The 19,066-nt window shown below is 47.1% G+C and overlaps 1 protein-coding gene across 4 annotated transcripts in view; it reads left to right on the top strand.

Moving 5' to 3' along the window:
- Positions 1–19,066, top strand: part of GLI2 (GLI family zinc finger 2) — a 294,552-nt gene that overhangs the window by 251,995 nt on the left and 23,491 nt on the right. For all 4 annotated transcript variants that reach the window (XM_059852751.1, XM_059852752.1, XM_059852750.1 and 1 more), the window contains 5 exons: positions 3,196–3,398; positions 5,085–5,276; positions 13,498–13,699; positions 15,774–15,987; positions 17,540–17,653. In XM_059852751.1, the coding sequence (XP_059708734.1) occupies positions 3,196–3,398; positions 5,085–5,276; positions 13,498–13,699; positions 15,774–15,987; positions 17,540–17,653 (925 nt within the window). The remainder of the gene's footprint in view (positions 1–3,195; positions 3,399–5,084; positions 5,277–13,497; positions 13,700–15,773; positions 15,988–17,539; positions 17,654–19,066) is intronic.

Below are 19,066 nucleotides of genomic sequence, written 5' to 3'. Positions count from 1 at the left end.
CACCAGCCCAAGCTGAAGGATGTGCCACTGCAGGGTCTGGGGCATGGGCATGGAGTGCCCTGCACACCCTGGATGTGAGCTGGACATGAGGACAGAGCTGCCTTGCCCCTGCACTGCTTCATCTCTCATCCACTGCCTCTAAGGGGCAGGATGTGATGGTCTCCTCTGCAAGGAGCAGACCCGTGAGGATACAGCTGCCTCTCACTGTGTAGTTGTAGTGCCAATGCGATGGCTCAGTGTGGGATGAGGTAAGAAAATGCAGCTGGGAAAAAGGTGGGGAAAAAAATCAAACCTTTGGGGAGTTAGGAGCAGAGGATGCCCCTGGCTGAGTGAGTTGTTCCTGGGAGGCAGCTCCCAGAAGCCACATTATTTTGCTGCATACTGCACTGTGGGACGTTGTTTTGCTAGAATTGTAGATGTACAACAGTGAGAGGTGATCTCTTCCTGGGAGGGCTCACAGGAGCCAGACCTTGGTGGGAGTATGGCTGTCCTGGTCCACAGATGGACCAGTGAGCAAGGACAGGCTTTAAGCAGAGCCATAAGGAGCTGCATACTCTGTAGCCCAGTCTTTGTGCACAGGGCCAACCTCATGCTCAAACACCAGCTGCGTTTCCAGCTGCATGCATTTTGGGGAAATTCTTGATCTTTTTCCCAGTGTTACCTCTTTGTTCAGGGTGGAGTTTTCCTATTCTGAGGGACTCCAGCATTTCTGCCTAATTTAGCACAGAGAAAATGAACAGCAAACCCTTCATATTGTTATACGCATTTTAGATGTCGGCCTCACAGTTTGATCAGCAGAGGCTCCAAAGGCTCGTAAACCTGGTAATACATAGTTCCAGGACTGCATCAAAGAAGTTCACAACCCTTTTGGGAGAAGCTGTGAGTACTGATGAAAGAGGGAACTTATTGTATATGTAAGAAAACCTCTTTCATGGCTTATGTATTAAGGCAGGCTCTGTGGCCCAGGGAAGATTGGGGCTGCTTTTAATTTACATCGCCCCTCACTTATATTAAGTCTTCGTCAGAAGAAAAATTAGTCAGATGTTTTCTTAATGACATCATTTTTTTTAATCCTGTTTCATTTTTTCCAGATGAGGCAGTGGAGATTATTAGAAATGAATTGAAACTAAATCTGGAACAGAGACTTTGATTCACTTCTCCCTCCTCCCCGGTAGAAATAAATTGGTCGGCTCCGTGCTCGGGTGCCTTTATTAGCAGCCTCGACAGAAACCAGCCCCAGCGGCCTCGGCTGCAGCTTCCTGAGCTCGCCGCCGCCGCGGCTGACGTCATGGCCAGAGGCACCAGGGAGTGACTTTGGTCACCCCATAATTTTGGTAATGGAAGGCCATGGCAACACAGGTGGGGAGGTTATGAGGTCTGAAATAGCCATGCCATCATCAGTTCGTCTTTCAGTGTCATGAAAGAAAACAGGGTTGATGCTTGTGGGTGTTTCTCTGGCAAAACCCTGGCCTGGGTCTGATGAGCCACCTGTTTTGGTGGCTGTGCATCTCCACAAAGCCTTTATGTGTGGCAGGTTTTCACTGCCTGGTATTTCACACCACCGAGCCACAGAGTGCATTGCTACAGGAAAGTACTTTGAACTATAAATATTTCAGAAGGCATTTAATTTACTACCCATCAGCAGAAAGTGTTCAAAAAGCCACAAGGTTTACTAATTTATCAGAAAGACAGAGAAACACACAGAAGATCAAACAAAGACAAACATGCTTGTTAAATTGCTGAATAAGTCTGCAAAGCTTCTATTACATTTCTGTGTGGTTTTGTTGATATGCAAGTATTACAAATAAATTAAAAATGCACCTGAACTGTTGATAAGGCAGGGTGGGAATGAGATTCTGAGGTGCTGGTGGCATGTTGAAACTGCTCAGACCATCGTGTTTGTGGTTGTCTGTGCATGGAGAGACAGATCTTACATGCACTCACTAATGGCATATTTGGATAGTCTTAGTGAAGGGCCTTTGTAATACCCTCCCTTAGATCAGCCCACATCCCAGATCCCTGACCTCCAAATCCCTGTTGTCTTCTGTGCTCAGGGTGCAACCCCATGGGGTGCACATCCATCTCCCTCAGCTTTGCCAGAGCACCCAGTCGGGGACAAATGCTGTCCCTGCTGTGACCTGTGTGTCAACACCAGCTCTGCTTCCAGCAGTCTGTGAGTACAGAGAGAGCTAATACAAAGCAGATTTTGCTCTTTTGTTTTGCCTAATGATAGCTCTGCCTCCTTTGGTGTCTAGCTCAGATTTTCTGCTTCTCAGGTCAGGGTGAGTAACTTTTTCTCCTTTGCACCCTCTGTGGTTTGTCTGAGAGGCTGGAGGGTACAGTAGGGCACGTGTCTGCAGACTTTCTCTTCCATCCTTGTTCACCCTTCAAAAAACTGCTTAAGCACTAAAACATGCATGTGACTTTTTTTGTTACCTGCTGAATCCCTCAGTATTTACTGACTTTATTCTCAGGTAGCACTTGGCCTGGGGAAGATCTGAGGGATTTGAGAGAGGCGGCCCCCAGAAAGCATGCAGTAAAACCTCTCATGAACTTTTGCCCTCTGAACCGTACCACCAGCCTGTCAAGGAGGTTTGTGCTGGCCATGATGGACGCAGGAGGTGGGGCTGCTGCGCCAGCACGGGCCAAGCCACGCATGCTGGGCTGAGCAAAGCACAGCTCAACTCCACATGAGCAAAGCACAGCTCAACTCCACATAAGCTCTCCTTGCGACATTCCCATCCTTGCACAGACTGCCCTTTCTGCACATGGCAGCACTAAACATCTGGATATCCAGGGGCTGTGAGGAGCTTGCAAACCTCAGGTTTGCCTCAAATATCGTGTGGCCAGCCTCCCTGTGCAAGGAGATGGGGTGGGATCTCTAGCACTGGGTGTGTTCTATGCCTCCTCTGTGTACAAGCGCTGCCTAAAGCAGCTCATGCCCCTTTCCAGAGCAGCCCAGTTGGGGTGAGCCACCTTGCACAAATGCATATTTAGTGCAATACTGGTGCATGTCCACAGGAAGTTTGGGAACTTCAGACTCTGCGTACGCCAAGAAGAGAGGATTGTCCCACTATGAGCTTGAACTCCTCTCTTGTGGGTGAGGGTGGTGGGGCAGGACAGAGAGGGGTGGCAAGCAGTTGTGCCTGCTCTGGGTGGCTGTGAGTGACAGCGTGTCTCTGTTTTCCTCCCCAGGCCTCCCCCTCTGAGCGGCAGCCCTGTCATCTCCGACATCTCCCTCATCCGCCTGTCTCCGCACCCTGCCGGGCCCGGCGAGTCGCCCTTCAGCCCCCCTCACCCCTACGTGGCCCCCCACATGGAGCACTACCTCCGCTCTGTGCACAGCAGCCCCACGCTCTCCGTCATCTCTGCTGCCAGGGGCCTCAGCCCTGCCGACGGTAAGACACTGTGCTACTGGTACTGCAGCGATTTTGTAGCTCACCAGGACTGAAATTCCCTAAAACCCGGGGATTTACAGCTGCAAAGACTCTGCAGCTGCTCTCTGAAGTGGGAGAGCTGTCTCTTTTTCTTTTTGTTGGGTTTTTTTTCCCCCTTTAACTACACATTTGTTTTGCATCATCGCACTGAGAAAGCAGAGCGTGAGAATAGCTATTACTGCTACATCATATTATAAATATTTTGCTTAAAGTACGTTCCTTTCTGCAGCGCTCTCTTTCGCTCTTAGGAGCTTCCCTGTTCTTATGTCTCTGCTGGGACCCAGCTTTCCCCAGAGAGGGTCACAGTTGTTCTGGCTGCCTGGGCTGGCTGAGACTGATGTTACAGAGGAGACAACGCCGGCTGGGTTATCCCCTGTTGGCTTTGTGTCTGGGGTCAGCATGGCTGCTGAGTGAAGGCGAGGGACCATACTTTCTTCCTCCTTACTTCTGAGCTGCTCTGCAGCAACCTTCAGGGAAGGCAAGGATGTGTGGGGACTGGGTGCTGGGTGCAGGCAGAGGTGATCATGCTCTCTGAGCCCTGTCAGACCCCAAGCTGGGGAGCTGGGGACAAAGACATCCAACAGGGAAAGGGGAAAATGCACAACACTGCTTTCACTCGGCAAGGTGTAAGTCATGCCTTACTTTCTCAGAAGAGCTTCATTACACAGTTGCAGGTGGCTGGCTCAGTGCCCAGGGAATAGCTGGGGACCTGGTCTCTGCATGCCCAGCAAATCCCAACATCCCTCGGCTCCCAAGCTGCTGCAGGGGCCAGCAGCCCTTCAACACTGCAGAGCAAAGAGAGAAACAAGGCCCCTGGATTAGTGTCTGGCAGAGTAAAACTATCTTGTATGGCTAAAACAACATCACTATAGTGATGGGGACATGCATATGTCTTCTTCTTCCCTCCCCTTAAAACGTCATTCGAACTCTCAGGCACCCGCCAGAGAGAGTCTGATGGCTTGTGTGTATGTGTGTGTGTGTGTTCTGCCCTGTCCTCTCTTTCCAAAACCAGTTTCATTGTTTGCTGTGGAAGAAAGGCATTGTATTTTGGGTTGTTTTTCTTTTCCTCCTTTTTTTTTTTTTTCCTCTTGTTTAAGGTGGTGGTAAATAAGTTAATGGGGCAAGCGGGTGGGGAGGCAGGTTTGAAAAATTACAGCTGGGAGAAAGTGAGTGTAATTGGCTTTGGCAGCCAAAATGGTTTTATGCTGCCAGACACTAAACCTAGTTCTATGCATTAGACCTTGGCTTTAATTTCCTCACGCTGCTATCGGGAACTGGGCTGCATTTGTCTTTCCTTCCTAATAGGCAGGGATGTTAATGCTGACAGGGTTACTGCTGTCGGCAGCCTGGGCCCTCTCCCCCCTCCCAGGGGTGCTGGCTGCGTCCGAACGGGAGGATTATTAGAAGGGGGAACGAGAGATTGTTTATAAATTTGCGGAAATGGAGGAATGCAGAGGCCCCAGCCTGGTCTCCTTTGTCCACAGAAGCACGCCCAAGCGCACGTCACGCGCGCCCTGTGCGGAGCTGTGCGGCTGGGGCTGGCGGGGGGCGCGGGGGGAGCTGGGGCCGCCAGCGTCAGCTCCAAGGTCTAACACTGCAGTGGGAACCTTCTCCCCATGTTTCTCTCCTCGCCTGCGGCTCCAACAGTGGCTCATGAGCACCTGAAAGAACGAGGCCTCTTCGGGCTGCCGCCACCACCACCAGGAGCCAACCCTGCTGACTACTACCACCAAATGACGCTGATGGCCGGCCACCCGAACCCCTATGGGGACCTCCTCATGCAGGGCGGGGGAGCAGCCAGCACAGCCCACCTCCACGATTACCTCAGCCCTGTTGATGGTGAGTAGCAGCTTGGGTTTTTCCTGGCGTGGCTGAAATTTTGGGATAGATGGATGGGAATGCCCTCCAGGTGGAGGTTGCTGAATGTGGTCACTCTGCCCTGCTGGAACGTTTGGGTGCTGCACTATAATTTTTGGTTTAAAAGGTCACCTCCTTCCATAGATACATATATAAAATATACATAACCTAAAATAGGTACGTCCTGCTCCCTTAGGGAGGATGGCATGGCTGCAGCACGGGTAGGAGATGGGCTGGTCCAGCAAGCTGGGCATTGCTGCTGTCCTGCTGCATTGACCATGGGTGACCAGAGCATGCCTGGGGACCAGCTGCACCTCTAACTCCCCATCCCACTCTGTGTTTTGCCTGCTTGGTCTTTGGGGTAAAGTTGGGCCATGTGCATGCAAAGCTGCGCTAGGCACGGTGGACATCTCATCTTGGTTAGGACCTCTCAGGTCCACGAGGAGAAAAAATATCTGAATGAAGAGACACAATGGAAAGAATATAATAGTACTTTGAGCGAGGAAATTTTAAAAAGCAGGAATGTGGTATTTGTGATAGCATTCCTGGCTACATGAAGAAGAAATAGAGTCATGTTAGGCACTGCAGTGCTGAGTCACCCCTGTGGCCTGACTGCTGCCCTGGGAAGAGTCTATCGGGAAGCACACATGAGGTCCAAATGATTTTTAGAGCTGTTAGAAATGTCTTTCCTTTCACTTCATGCTACATCTTGAAAGAACTGGGTTTTACAGATATTACAGAGGGCAGTTTGGGGATTATTTCTGCTGCAAGAAGGAGAAATCTCAGCTCAACTTTCAGATTCAGCATCTGTTTCCTCAGTTGTCTTCGAATTTGCCTGTGGACCATTACAAGTTTTGGAGTGGAGATCTGCATCATTTCATTTTTGCTTCAAAGTTTCTGTTGTTGAGCTTTTAAGATGAAAGACTTTGCGGTCTTGCTGCTTCATAAAGTGACTGGTTTAGAATGATAAAAGCTGTTCTGGCTCTTCAGTGATGGGAGTTTACAGATACTTCTAATGGAAAAAACAGTTTCTCATCTGTGGCTGCTGTGGAAGTTTTACCTGAACAGTCATTTTGTGCTGCCAATTCCTAGATTAATTTGGAACCTGGATCCCAGTCAGAGAGAGCGCAAGCTCCTTGGTACCATCCTGCCCTCTAACACCCAAAATATATCCCAGGCTTCTCTGCTGCAAAGCAGCTGGTCAGTAGGACTGCGCTGTATTCTCTCCCAAGGGTTAAAGCCTGTGGTTATAGCAGATGGGTGCAAACGAGCCCTGCCAAGTTCTCCTCGGGCTCATGAACAAGACTCCTTCCTTCTTGCCTCCTTATTAGTCCATCTCTGACCAGCAGTGCCTCACTGAAGTGCCAGATAAACAACCAGTGAGGGAAGCAAACGCAACTGTGTTCATGGTGGTACAGCCTGGCTCCCAGCACACCAAGATGCTCATCCTCTGGTTTGCTGAAGATCAATCTTTATCTGAGGTACTGAGAAACTCCCCTTGGCAGAAGACTCTCATATTGTTTGCCTTCCTGAAAACAGCTTTACGGTGAATCATGTATCAAAGGTCTCAGTTTCCTGCAGCCAAGCTCATAACCATGATTCACTGCAGAGCCAGGGCTCACCAGGAATTTATTATGATCTTTTGGAAAAGTTTTGTTGGTGATTAACTGGAAAGCCTTTTCTGGGCCTTCACGTGGGTTCTGTGTGAGATGGAAACTTTCAAACATTATGAGAATGTGGCACTACTTTTTGAGAATGTGTAAAGGAGCACCAGTCCAGTACCAGTCCATGTGCCTGGGTTTATCCATCACCCAGAGAAAAGAGAGAATTGTACAATATTAAAGCAGAGAGTAAAATGAATGGCTCTGAAATGCTTGATGAGGAGACAGTGTCTCCTTCTCTTTTTAGAAAGTTATTTCAAAAATTTAAATCAGCAGAGCCTAAGTAAATAGTTGAACAGATAATTTAATAAAGCATCCTCTTGTGGTGTTTTTCTGAGACAAGAATATCAGTAGCATGCATAAACCCCCAGTGAGTCACCACCTCGTTGCATCTGTCATTCAGAGAGCCCTTTTCTTCCCAGCCTGGGAACATAGAAACTTTACAAGAATTAGTTTGCTGAAAATGCAGGTAGCTCTTGTTAAACCACATGCAGCACCATCATTCATCTGTGATAACACTGGCACCTGCAAAAGGAAAAGCAGGAGATAAGCATATATTAAATCTGGCCTATTCAGTGTCACATCGCTTCTAAACATCTGCAGGTTGGTCCATGGGAGCTGTGGACACTGACTGTGGGGGTTCTTCCAAAGACACATACCTGTGTCTTTCTGGTTCCTGTAATTGCATTTCTTAGAGAATTTCTCAGTGCTTTCATGCTTTTTGTAAGTGTTTTTCATTCCATCATATGTCTAAGGTCAGGAAAAGTAATAGGATATGAATGTCAGCTGGAGTTTGTTGGTGCCAACCCTGTGCCAGGTCTGCTGAGTGTTCATATGGTGACTGAGCTGGGCTGCCCAGAGCTGGGTTTTCAGTGTACAGCTAGAAGAAGTTAAAGCAGTGACCAGATTTAAGTTTTACGTACCAGATTGCTGTGGTGGTCAGGCCAGTCCCAGTGGAGACTAAACAACCATTCAGTTGCTGCTTCTGCTTCATTTCCTCATCCAAACAGGGACTCAAAATCCAAGAGTCAAATTTGAATCCAGGCTTAATCCCATTTTCTGGAAGGCCTATACTTTCAAATCAAAAGTTAATCACTTTCCAGTGTCACAGCATTGCTGATGGGGCACGTTTGAGACTATCTGCAGGTTCTATTCACCGGCCCAAAACAATCTTTTGGATTTCTTCTTTGGAAGTAGTGCTACATGGTGAATTATTCCAGGTTATGGAGGGGTTGTGCAAAAGCATCCCTGAAGGAGGAAAGACTGGTGGGAAACACAATGGCTCTCGATATGGCTACCACTTTCATGTTTAGTACTTCCAGCTGCTTTTTCCCCTAGGCACAGGGCTTCCTGTGATTACCTTCAGCCCTTTAGGAGGAGCCATTTTCTCTCAAGAGGAGTCCATCCACGCTGATTTGATGCTGCTACTGTTATAGCCCTGTACACCAGCAGATCCCAAAGTGCTGTACAAAGCAAAGCCATTTCATCACTGGAGACCACAAAGAAAAAGGAGACCAGTGAGTGGAGTAGTGGCAGCTTTAGGAACAAGATCCATATCTTTGGAATAATGCCAGGGTGGAAATTCGAGATCATCTTTAAGTCCATCACTTTGCACAGCTTCGAGAGTGTGATTGGGTTGTGCAGGCTGAGTAAGGGAATGGGAAAAAAACATCTTGAGCATAAGTTAGGTCCAAGGTAGTCCCTCATGTCAGGAAGGCTGTATAGATGTGTTTGTGCAGCAGTTACCATTAGCAGGGATGACCCTGCAGTGCTGCCATTGCATTTTGTCCAGTTCTGAAGCTAGAGGGGGGATCCCTTCCTTGTGTTTTGCTGCCTGGTGCCACAAATGGTGTCACAAATGTCTTGATTCACAGTCAGCAGTTTTAAGTGGTAAAAGGCTTTGTTCAGTGCAACATAGCCAGCAGGCCAGCAGCTGGCACAGTTGCCTGGGATGTGGGCAAGTCACAAAGCAGGACTTTATTTCCCCATATCAAACAGTGATTGAGCTTCACCAGCCTCTTTCAGTCAGTGTTGTTGGAGCCTTTCTCCTTGAAGGAAAGTATTGAATAGCCAGCAGGGTAAGGAGCAGGGCTGGCAGTGCAGCTGGGTGGTGACTGCAGTCCACAGGCACGTGGCCAGGAGAGGTGAGCTCGGGACTCTCTCCAGCAGGAGAGAGCAACTGTGGACCAACTGCTCCATCAGGACAAAAGCAGAGAGCCGAGCCTCATGGGGACCTAGGAAGGAAGTGCTTCCCCTGGGGCTGGAAGGACAGCAGCCCTGGTTTGCAGGCTGGATGTGCTGGATCACAGATGACTTCCCAACCAAGCCAGCTGTTGGCTACTCTGGGCAGACGGCACTCCCTGTAGTCGCTTCCTTAAAAACTCTCAAAGACCTGGGGTTGTATTTTTTTTTGCTGTTTTCTTTGTCCCAGCATAGAATGGAAACTTGCTGAAATCTCAGAAAAGGTTCAGAGAATGGGAAACAATTTCCCACCCATTTCTAGCCAGCAGTGCTGTTTTCCTCCCCAGAAAAATATGTGCAGAAGAGAGAAAAAGTCCCAGAGCACCCCTTAAGTGCTGTGTCTGGAATCCTGCTGCACTCTGGTTTCTAAAGAATTCAATTTACATATGCAAGTTGGGTTGGCTAAACAGTTACCTTGTGGATTGGGAGTAGAAGAATGCAGCCTTGTCTTTCAGCTAGGATTTGAGGGAAGCATTAGTATTCCTTGAACTGCAAAGTTGATCGGCCTATGGAGAGAAGAAAGAAGGGTCCCAGGGCAGTGTCTGGTGCCAGAACAAATGTCCAGCATCTGCTGCAGTCTAAAAAAGAGGTGTGTTGCCTCTGCAGAAGGAGAGAGGGGAATAAGGAGCTGGTTACACAAGGAGTGTTTGTAGTTTTTTGCCGCTTATCAGTTATGGGACCATCCTGTGTTTTATGGGGCCCTTGGTTTTAATTTGATGATGGGAGATATTTCTGTACACTTTGGATGGAGTTTTCTTGGTGAATGGTGAGGAAGAGGGACCATTTTGATAACACAGTATTTATCCTGGGGCCCGGCCAGGGGATGGAGGGGAAGCAGTGGCTCTGGCCAGGTTTCAGAGGCGGGAGGGGGGCAGGCAGGGTGTGAGCCATCTGCAGCCCATGTGCCTTACAGGCTCATCTGTTAGGGAGCAGATACCCCTGATGATCCTGTGCTGTCATGATCACAGCAACATGTTTGTCTGTAAAGGATTGCTGGAATTTCCTTATCCTGGAGGAGCCTCGAAGGAGCTCCCACTGAGTGCCTGGTGTTTCCTTTCAGGAGGGTTTTGCTGCCACTATTCCTAGTGTGGCATAAGGTCTCAATTCTCGCCCCAGAAGAAAAGATGTCTTGTAGAATCCCTCTGATAGCCCACGGCCACAGAAGTGATCAGAGCAGGAACCTCTGCTCCCACCTCCCAGATGAGTTGGGATCTGATCCTGCCCTTGCCACATGTAAGAGATGACCATTTGGTCATCACTGGCCTGTTGTGGATTAATCTAAATTTGGGAGGATTATCGCAGTTTCTGAGCAATTTGTGGATGTGATAATTCATAGGCACCACAGTGCCAAGGATACTCTTTCCTTCTAGCGAAGAAATCCGGACTTTCCTCCCAACTCTGAGCTGTCTGGGGAACTTCCCCCGACATATTTTCCAAACATCAAAAAATTCTTTAAACTATTCCTGTTCATTTTGAAAGGGGAGAGGAGTGCTAGTGATAAATGTTCCCAAAGCTTTCCATCTGTGTGTCTGAAAAATGGAACCCGCTTTTAGTTACTTCTCTGGGCACAGTCCCTGCTGGACAGTTGTGTGTGGTTTTTCTTTTGGAACAACACTGAACCTCAGGCAGCCGAGGACTTTGCTTATGTGCCCCAGTGGCTGTCAGTCAGCCTATGTTGAACACCTTGCTGTGTACAGCCACAGAAATGCTGACCACTGCTTGTGCCTGGTACCATTTAACATCTGTGCTCCATGTCCTCAGATCAGGAGATTCAGGTCAGGCAAACTTTATTATTTAGAACAACGCCAGTGTTGTCAATCTGCTTTTGAATAATAATTTTGAAAATATTCTCTCTTCCTATATGCACTAGTGAGCATTTCGTCATGTGCCTAAACTCCTTTTTCGTTTCCCAGACGGTTCTGTTCCCAGGCACCTTGGGCAGGATGTCATTAAGAAGAGAGGAATTTTTCATCCATAGCACGATTTTAGGTCACAGCTTTCTGTGGAGGCCTGCACGACCTAAGAGGCTTTCGTGTAAAGCATGAGCCCAACCTATGGGATCAGCTATCAAACATTTGAGACAGCCCACTGTACTTGCAGGATCTAAATTAGAGTGGACACTAACACAATGCATATTACTGGTTTTGGGCTGGAGAATTCCCAGGAGAGCTTGATAATCTGACAGCTTTCCACAGAGTTTTGCATGGGGAACAAATGACATACCTGTGTGCAGCAGGGAGGAGTGCCCACGTCGTCTGCACTGCTAAAACCCAGGTTTCTGTTGGACATCAGGTCTTCTTCCCTCTGCAAATTAATGGGGACCAATGGCTGATCCAGCACTGTGAGCATAAATCATGTGAAGGAAGAGCGAGAAATGAGTACAAGGCTTTTCTTTCTATTTAGTAATTTATCAAGGGAAGTGGCACATTAATAAACAGATCTCCCTTGAGATGTGGGAGTAACAGAGATAAATATGACTGTCAAATCTGGCCTGCTTCCTTCTGTTAGAGAAGGAGGAGACTGTGGGAATGCAAATGCAGGAAACAATATCTATATCTGGAAATACGCATATTATTTGTAGGACAGAAATCCTGACAACTCATCTGAGATGGGGCCCCATCGCCCTTGGTGCAGTATGTACAGAATAAAATACAAGCCCTGTCTAAAGGAGCTCATCTAAATAGATGACGCTGGGAAATAGGGACACAGAAAGAAGCAGCAGCTTGCTCAAGGAGGTGTGGCTGAAGAAGACTCGAAAGAGCACCCAGGTCTTTCCAGGTTGTGGTGCATGCATTGAATCAAGATTCCTTATGGCCAGAGGACCAGTATGATCTAGGCCCAAGCAACCTTCATGTTGATGGGTCCAGGGCTCTGGCGGGGCTCCGATTTCAGGAACCAGATGTGAAGTTTGGGAAGTCTCCATTTCAGCCTTTTGGGCCAGCCTTTGCTGAGGTGAGTTCATTTGCACAAGGAATTGTTTGATCACACCAGCAGGACACATCTTACCTCCTACTACATCCCAGTCAGCCTCTGACAGACCGGCACTGTCATCAGGGCAGAAAGTTCGTGCTCTTACAAAGTGCCAGGCTTGTATTTGGTGATATGCAGCCAAAATCAGTGCCTTCAGCCAGCTAGAGGAAAATGGCTCATACTGCCTTTCTGGGCAGTTCAGTGTTTTATTCACAGTGTTTAATAGGATAAACCCATAGGATGCTTTCTGGGAAGACCACGACTCCAAAAGTCAGGTGGTGATACATTGCTGTGCTCATCAGGGGAAGGAGCTGGAGCAGCTGAGCCCTCCTGCACTCCTGGGTGGATGGCAGGGACTACCAGCCAGGACCCATTGCCAAGTGCTATATTTCACCCTTAGATTTTTTTTTCTTTTTTTTTTTTTTTTAAATACACAATCCAAACACTGCTTGCTTTGGAGAGATGAGTCATTCCTGGCAGGGTTTGGATCTGGTACCCTGGTACTGAAGAAAGTTGTGATTTGACCCATCTGCAACTCCCGTCCATGCCACCCCAGAGATCTGCAGGTGGGTCAGGCCTGGGCAGAGTTTCCTTTTGGTGAAGTCAGTCGTTTCAGCTAGCAGTGCTGAAACACTGAGGGATGCCAAACTTTTACAGTAGTAACCCATCATGTATTGCAGATCCATAAATGGGCCTGGCAGGCTTGGAAATTACTTCATGCCTGAATGATTGACAATTGCTAATAGGGTCCAGGCACTGGCAGGTCCCCTCAGAGGGGGAGAGCTTGAACTTTGTGCCTGAGCTGCCAAATTGGTTTTCTTAAAACTCTTAATTTACTTTCAGGGTTTCTGGAGCCTCGCCTCCTTCATTAATTGGATGGTCAGCATTTTGCTCATGCTCGTTTGGTTTCCGTTCCCCCCGCGCACAGTCACACACTCGCCATTTGCAATGGTCACCCAGCTTGGATGTGCAGCTCCCCTGGCCTGCTGCTCCTGACACCCAGTCAACGGGCATGGCTGCACTCATGGAAACCTTGCTGGCCTTCTCCCTTTTAAGTTAATTTAGTGCCTATGAAAGGGGGTGATGGACAGGATTCTGCATCCCCTGAGGACAGCAAAGCAAGCAGGCGTTCATGGCACTGCCTGACCCCTGTGATTCAGCACCCAGAAGAGAGGAAACCTCCCATCAAAGGGCAGTTGGTCCCTGCGCTGCTCCTGGGTCCTGAACATCCCGCAACAGTCATGAGTGCAGCAATTCTCAGCACTTCCAGCCTGGCTGCAGGAAGGGATCAGCCCACTGGTCTTGTCTGACAAAGCCTCTCTTTCCTGCAGTGTCCCGGTTTTCGAGCCCGCGGGTGACTCCAAGATTAAGCCGGAAACGAGCCCTGTCTATCTCCCCGCTCTCTGATGCCAGCATTGATCTCCAGACAATGATCAGGACCTCCCCAAACTCTCTTGTGGCATATATCAACAACTCCAGAAGCAGTTCAGCAGCAAGTGGCTCCTACGGCCATTTATCTGCCGGGACAATCAGGTAAAGCTCTGGGATCAGCTCCATTCAGCTGAGGAACCATCCGCACGGAGGAAGGGATGATCCTCCAGCAAGGGAGAGCTTCCTTTCCTTGCAGCCTCTGCTTTTGTGCATCAGGGCTGTGCAGCATAGTAAATCCAAGCCCCCATCTGGTTTTGCCTGTGGAAGGGTATTTTGTGGCATTTGGGGTGGGGTTTCTTTGGCTGGATTGGGGTTATTGGCTACCGCGTTTCCAGTAATTACAGTATGATCATGCAACCCTGCAAGCAGACACAGATAATAAATTTGTCTTAAGAAATGCTCATTGTGAGCAGTTTGGTTGAGAAACACTCTGATTTAAGAGATTGCCCCAAAGTACTCTCCAAATTACTGGCCCACATTCTTAGAAAAAATGTTGCCTGGGTGGATAGAAGAGCCTAATTCTAAAAGCGTATTTAAACCAAATCTAAACCCTTGAGTAAAGTTTTGTTCAAATCTTAATTAAAAAGCACTTACATTAGGCAGCTGACTGTTGTCAATCCCTACTGTGATTGCTTCACCCAAGTTTCACAATGTTATTATTCTTTTTGTTACTTAACTGTTAAAAATGTTAAATCTAATTAACACTGATGTTGCAAAGCAAAGGGTTACAAAGATTATAAATGCTTAAAACTTGTGGGGGAAAACAGAGATGTTTTTATTAGTAAGTGTAGCATTAATTATGTAAGTTACTTTATCCAGCAGCATAATTTAGAAATTGACTGTTAAATCAAATATAAGGCTGACATAAACAAATTGCAACTTCTTATCTGGTAATCATATTTTTCCTAGTCTTTTTACCTGTTGTCATTAGCTGCACATACCTGTAGCATCTCAACTTATACTCAGATATTAAGAGTAATATATGGTATTTTTAACCAATCAGTAAAGTCCAGGGACTGACCTAATGGTCAACTTTCAGCCTCCAAGGGAATAATCAACTAATAATAAAGAATTTGAACCCCTTCTCGGTGTTCTAAAAATATATCCTAAATGTCAGGATTTGTAAAATGGGTAACATATATAGCAGCATAACTGCCAGGAATTTGGTATGAAAATACTTTTTTGTTATTTTAACAGCATCCTAGAGGCAGGAATGAAATACTCTCTCCAAAAGCAAAATTGGCTATTAAGCGTGCTTCTAATTATGGCCCTATTCTCTGAACACTGACACCTTGGGCAGTTTTTGTGGTGAAAATACCATGAGGGTAAAGGTTCAGGGCAGCCACTTCTTAAAAGTGGCAGATAATCAATTTTTGGGCTGTCTATGGTTCATGCATCACACATCTAGAGTTACCACAGAGCATCTCCTGTGCTTCTCCCTCTCTGCCCAGTGCACTTCCTCCTGGGAGTGAGCCCCTTTTTTCCAAAAGCAGAGCTTTGTTTTTACTGCTCCCCACTGCTGCATCCTGTCTCAGACCTGTTGCCCCAGTTATTGCCCAGGCAGCCAGGGGCCCGTGATGTTCCTGGTCACTGCTGACCTAGATTGGAGATGAACCTGTGACCTACATAGGAAGGGTGACATGCTTCAGCAGTCCCCTGAGCCAGCACTCCCCTCACCTGAATGCAGAGTAAATTGCATGGTTTTGGACTATGTTAAGTGGATACTTACTCATCCCTGCTGTAATCTGTGCCAGGTGATGCTTGTTTTCCATATCCGGTTAGCTTAACCCCAAAGCTGCAAGTTTGCAAAAGAGATCTGCCTGGGAAAACCCAGGAGTCTTAAGGGCTGCAAAGCCAGATTTGCCCAAGTCCCATCCTCTTATGAACTCCCAAGGGCTTTTGTTGGGTTTTTTTACATAGGAAGCAAGGACATCATGATCAGTCTAATGCTTGGGTCAAAATGATTCACAAGTTTGCTGAGGCACGTGCAAGTCAAGTGGTGACTTTGCAGTAAAGCAGGCAGTCAGGCTTATCCTGACATTGAAGGCGTCTATCTGGGCATTGCAGCCTGGTTCCTGGAGTCTCCAAGAAGCCAAACTTGAATCAATGACTGACTAATATGATAAATATGGTTTAAAATAACTCCTCATCATTTCTTTTTCTCCTGTTGCTGCAGTCCGGCATTCAGCTTCCCCCACCCCCTTAACCCCGTGACATACCAGCAGATTCTGACCCAGCAAAGAGGCCTGAGCTCAGCCTTTGGACACACTCCTCCCCTGATCCAGCCATCCCCAACCTTCCCCACACGGCAGCACATGGCAGTCATCTCCGTGAACCCATCCCCAGCACAGAGCAGCAGCAACAGCAACTGCATCTCTGACTCCAGCCAGGTAGGGATAGCCATCCTGCATGGCACATGTGGAAGTGTAGGCACCTTCTCCATGGGACATGGGCTTCCCTTCATGGTGGTTGTGGGAGTTTTATCAATTCTCTTTTTTATTCACACTGTGCCTTTATGTTGCTTTTCTTTTTCCTGGCAAGTGTTTCTGAATTAGTCACAGACAAATTTTGCACCCATCTCCCTTCCTTGCACCTACCCTTACAGAAACCAAAGGCCTTGGTCCGTCAAAGTATTGACCACAATATGCAAGGTCATCCCAGGCAGGAAATCTCCTTGAACACGCTATGTCCTATGAAATTGAGGGACATCAGTTGCTGTAGTGTTTTGCAAAATAAGCACCTGTGAACCAAGCTTCTTGATGTGACCTTCAGCAATCACTCCTTCCTTTTTTGTACTCATGTGAACCATGATGATGGTCTTAATCTTTAATGTGTAAGTGCATCCTGTGTAGGACCTCTTCACATTTTAGTTGCCGTTCTTCTTTTTCAGTAGGTTTTCTCTCAATGTGTCCCTGCTGTCAATTTTTACTGCTAAATTTTGCAAAACCAGGGGCCAGATTTTGAAAATTAGGAATGAGATCCCATGCCTTAAATGCATTCTTACTAATACCTGTGAGCACACAAGCACATATATGTGTGCAGAAGCCCTCTGCATGCACTAGGTTAGTGAATATGCCTAGCACATTCTTAATCATTTTTCTTTTCCACTTACATTCCTTCCAAATCTAAATTGCAGTTGCATTTCTCCCCAAAGACTTATTTCACCATATGCCACACCTATTTCAAATCGTTGTTCTAGTAGTATCATACTGAACTTTTAAGACTGGTTTATTGTTTTAGTGCAGTGCTGCTGCACTGCAAACTCTGTTTGTTTTTGTAGGTTATTTGATTGACTGGTTTTGTTTTCTCCTTAGAAAATTTGCTACCAAAATAATGTGGCTGGAAGGAGTTCTGCCTCTGTTTAAAAATTTGCAGGGCCAATCTTGAGCAATTAGCAAGAGTATTTAAAATGTTAATGTTCCAATTTTGTGCTCATACAATGGGATGTTTTTTCTCCTGAAATTGTTCTTATTTTTTAAGAGCTTAGCAAATCATACAGATAGTCTTTCTTGGACGCAGAATGCCAGAACCCTCACATATAACCAGAGTCCCCTGCTTCCCCCAGGAATTCATTTTCTCAGCAAATCATTTCGTCACATTTAGAAATAAAACTGGCTTGGGTGGGGCTTGTATAAGGCTTTGATGGCTATGCCCTGGACTGGACTGCTCTGAAACAGAGCAGCAGTGACAAGGCCAAGGTCACCAGTGAGCCTGAAGCTGAGGCTGCCCTTGATTCTTCTTCCCTTTCTCCCATTCCTCTGCCTTGCACAAACCCACATGAGCTGGTTTTCTTATGAACCCCAGGCCAACTCTGCTGTCCCCTGGCACTCCTGAAGCTCAACCTTGATTGATTTCAAAGTGAGTTTTCAATGAGTAAGTGGGCCACTGTCTGTGTGTCATCCAAAACCCCCATGCCATTTCTTGCCTGGTTTTCTTTCCTAGAGCAAGCAGAGCAGTGAGTCGGCCGTGAGCAGCACCGTCAATCCAGTAATTAACAAACGCAGCAAAGTCAAGACTGAAGTTGAGGGCTTGCCCCCAGTGTCCCCAAACACACAGGTAACCTCCCTGCTGCAAGCCATGTTGTGGGGTTGAGGCAGTGAGCTGCTGGGTCTCATCTTTGCGAGTGATCCTCTTGGAGCAAAAAGCCCAGGAAGGGACTGGGCAGAGCTGCAGTGACGGAGTTAAGCATTCCATGGGTACTTGGGACTCAGCTTGCTGTTGCTGTGCTTGGATAGGAAAAAAAGGAGAGAGCAAATATATCAAGTGTAATAATCTAGAAATGATGTCTGAGTTTTCTGCGCTGCAAAGCAAGCAGCATTAGTGTCTTGGAGCAAACATAGATTATGAGGGAAACTTGCATGTAGGTAGAAAGCTTGCAGAAAAAGGACGACTTCTTGATTCAACAAGGAATTGCTCCTAGAAACATCCTTTACACTGGTGACACAACATTTGACACCAAGAAGGGCCCAGAGGCCTTTGCTTTCTTTCTGGAGCCCTGTGATTGCAAACTGCTTAATGGCTGACAGTATCCATCTGACCGTCCTTTATCACAACTGTAAACTATCAGGAGTGCTCTGGGCACTTCATTTTCATGAAATATTAAGCCGTGTTATTGTCAAGCGAATAGAAGAGTTGATGACAAATTTCTCCTTCTGCCCTGGTTCAGGAGCAGGTCTCAGCATGATGCATGGGGACAGCAACATGTGCAGTCATCAGGGGGTTGGTAAAATTGATGAAGATAGCATATCAGGGAAAGATAAACATGCTGTAGTCAGCACGATTAGGGCAAAGAGGCACCTCTCTGGAGCTTTGAGTTTAGGAGTGCATCTACACACTGCTGCAAAATCACATGCCCTGAAAAACCAATCTGGCCACCGCCTGGGCTAACAGGGCAATGTGTTTATTTATTGCAGCAAATGAAAAAATATTTGAAAGCCATCAGTTGCTTTCTCAAAGCATGTGTTAGTAGAGGAGCTGTGGGACAGACATCTGCTTGCTCAACCACTGCCATCCTCCGTGCGCTGCTCCATGCGAAGCCGTGTACGCACCCAGCTTGGGAGTGCTTGGATAGCACCAGCCTGGCTCACCTCTGCAGCCCTGCTCCAGGGGTTTTATCCACTGGGTCTTAAAAACACTGAAATTGGCACTGAATGGAGCAGTTTAAAGTAATGCAATGAGATTTTATTAGACTAGCAAGGCGAAATTAGGAGTAGGAAAATGCACGCTGATCATCTAATAGTTCCTAATGAGGCGGTATGTGAAGTAATTCCCCAAGAGAAATGTATGTTCCACATCTTGCAGTATTTCAGTATTGACTGGGAAATTACTACAAGGTACCATGTAAAAGCCCGTTCTTGGCAAGGAGAACAGATTAAAAACTGAATGTAGTGGGTGTCTTCTTTGGTCTAAGCGAGAAGAATGAATTACATTTAGAAATTCCTTTTCTGCAGGAGGCTGTGCTGAAAGTTG

The sequence above is a fragment of the Haemorhous mexicanus genome, chromosome 8, assembly GCF_027477595.1.
Source record: "Haemorhous mexicanus isolate bHaeMex1 chromosome 8, bHaeMex1.pri, whole genome shotgun sequence".
NCBI lineage: Eukaryota > Metazoa > Chordata > Aves > Passeriformes > Fringillidae > Haemorhous > Haemorhous mexicanus.
Note: the sequence above shows the minus strand (reverse complement) of the source record. Positions and strands in the feature narration are given on the sequence as shown.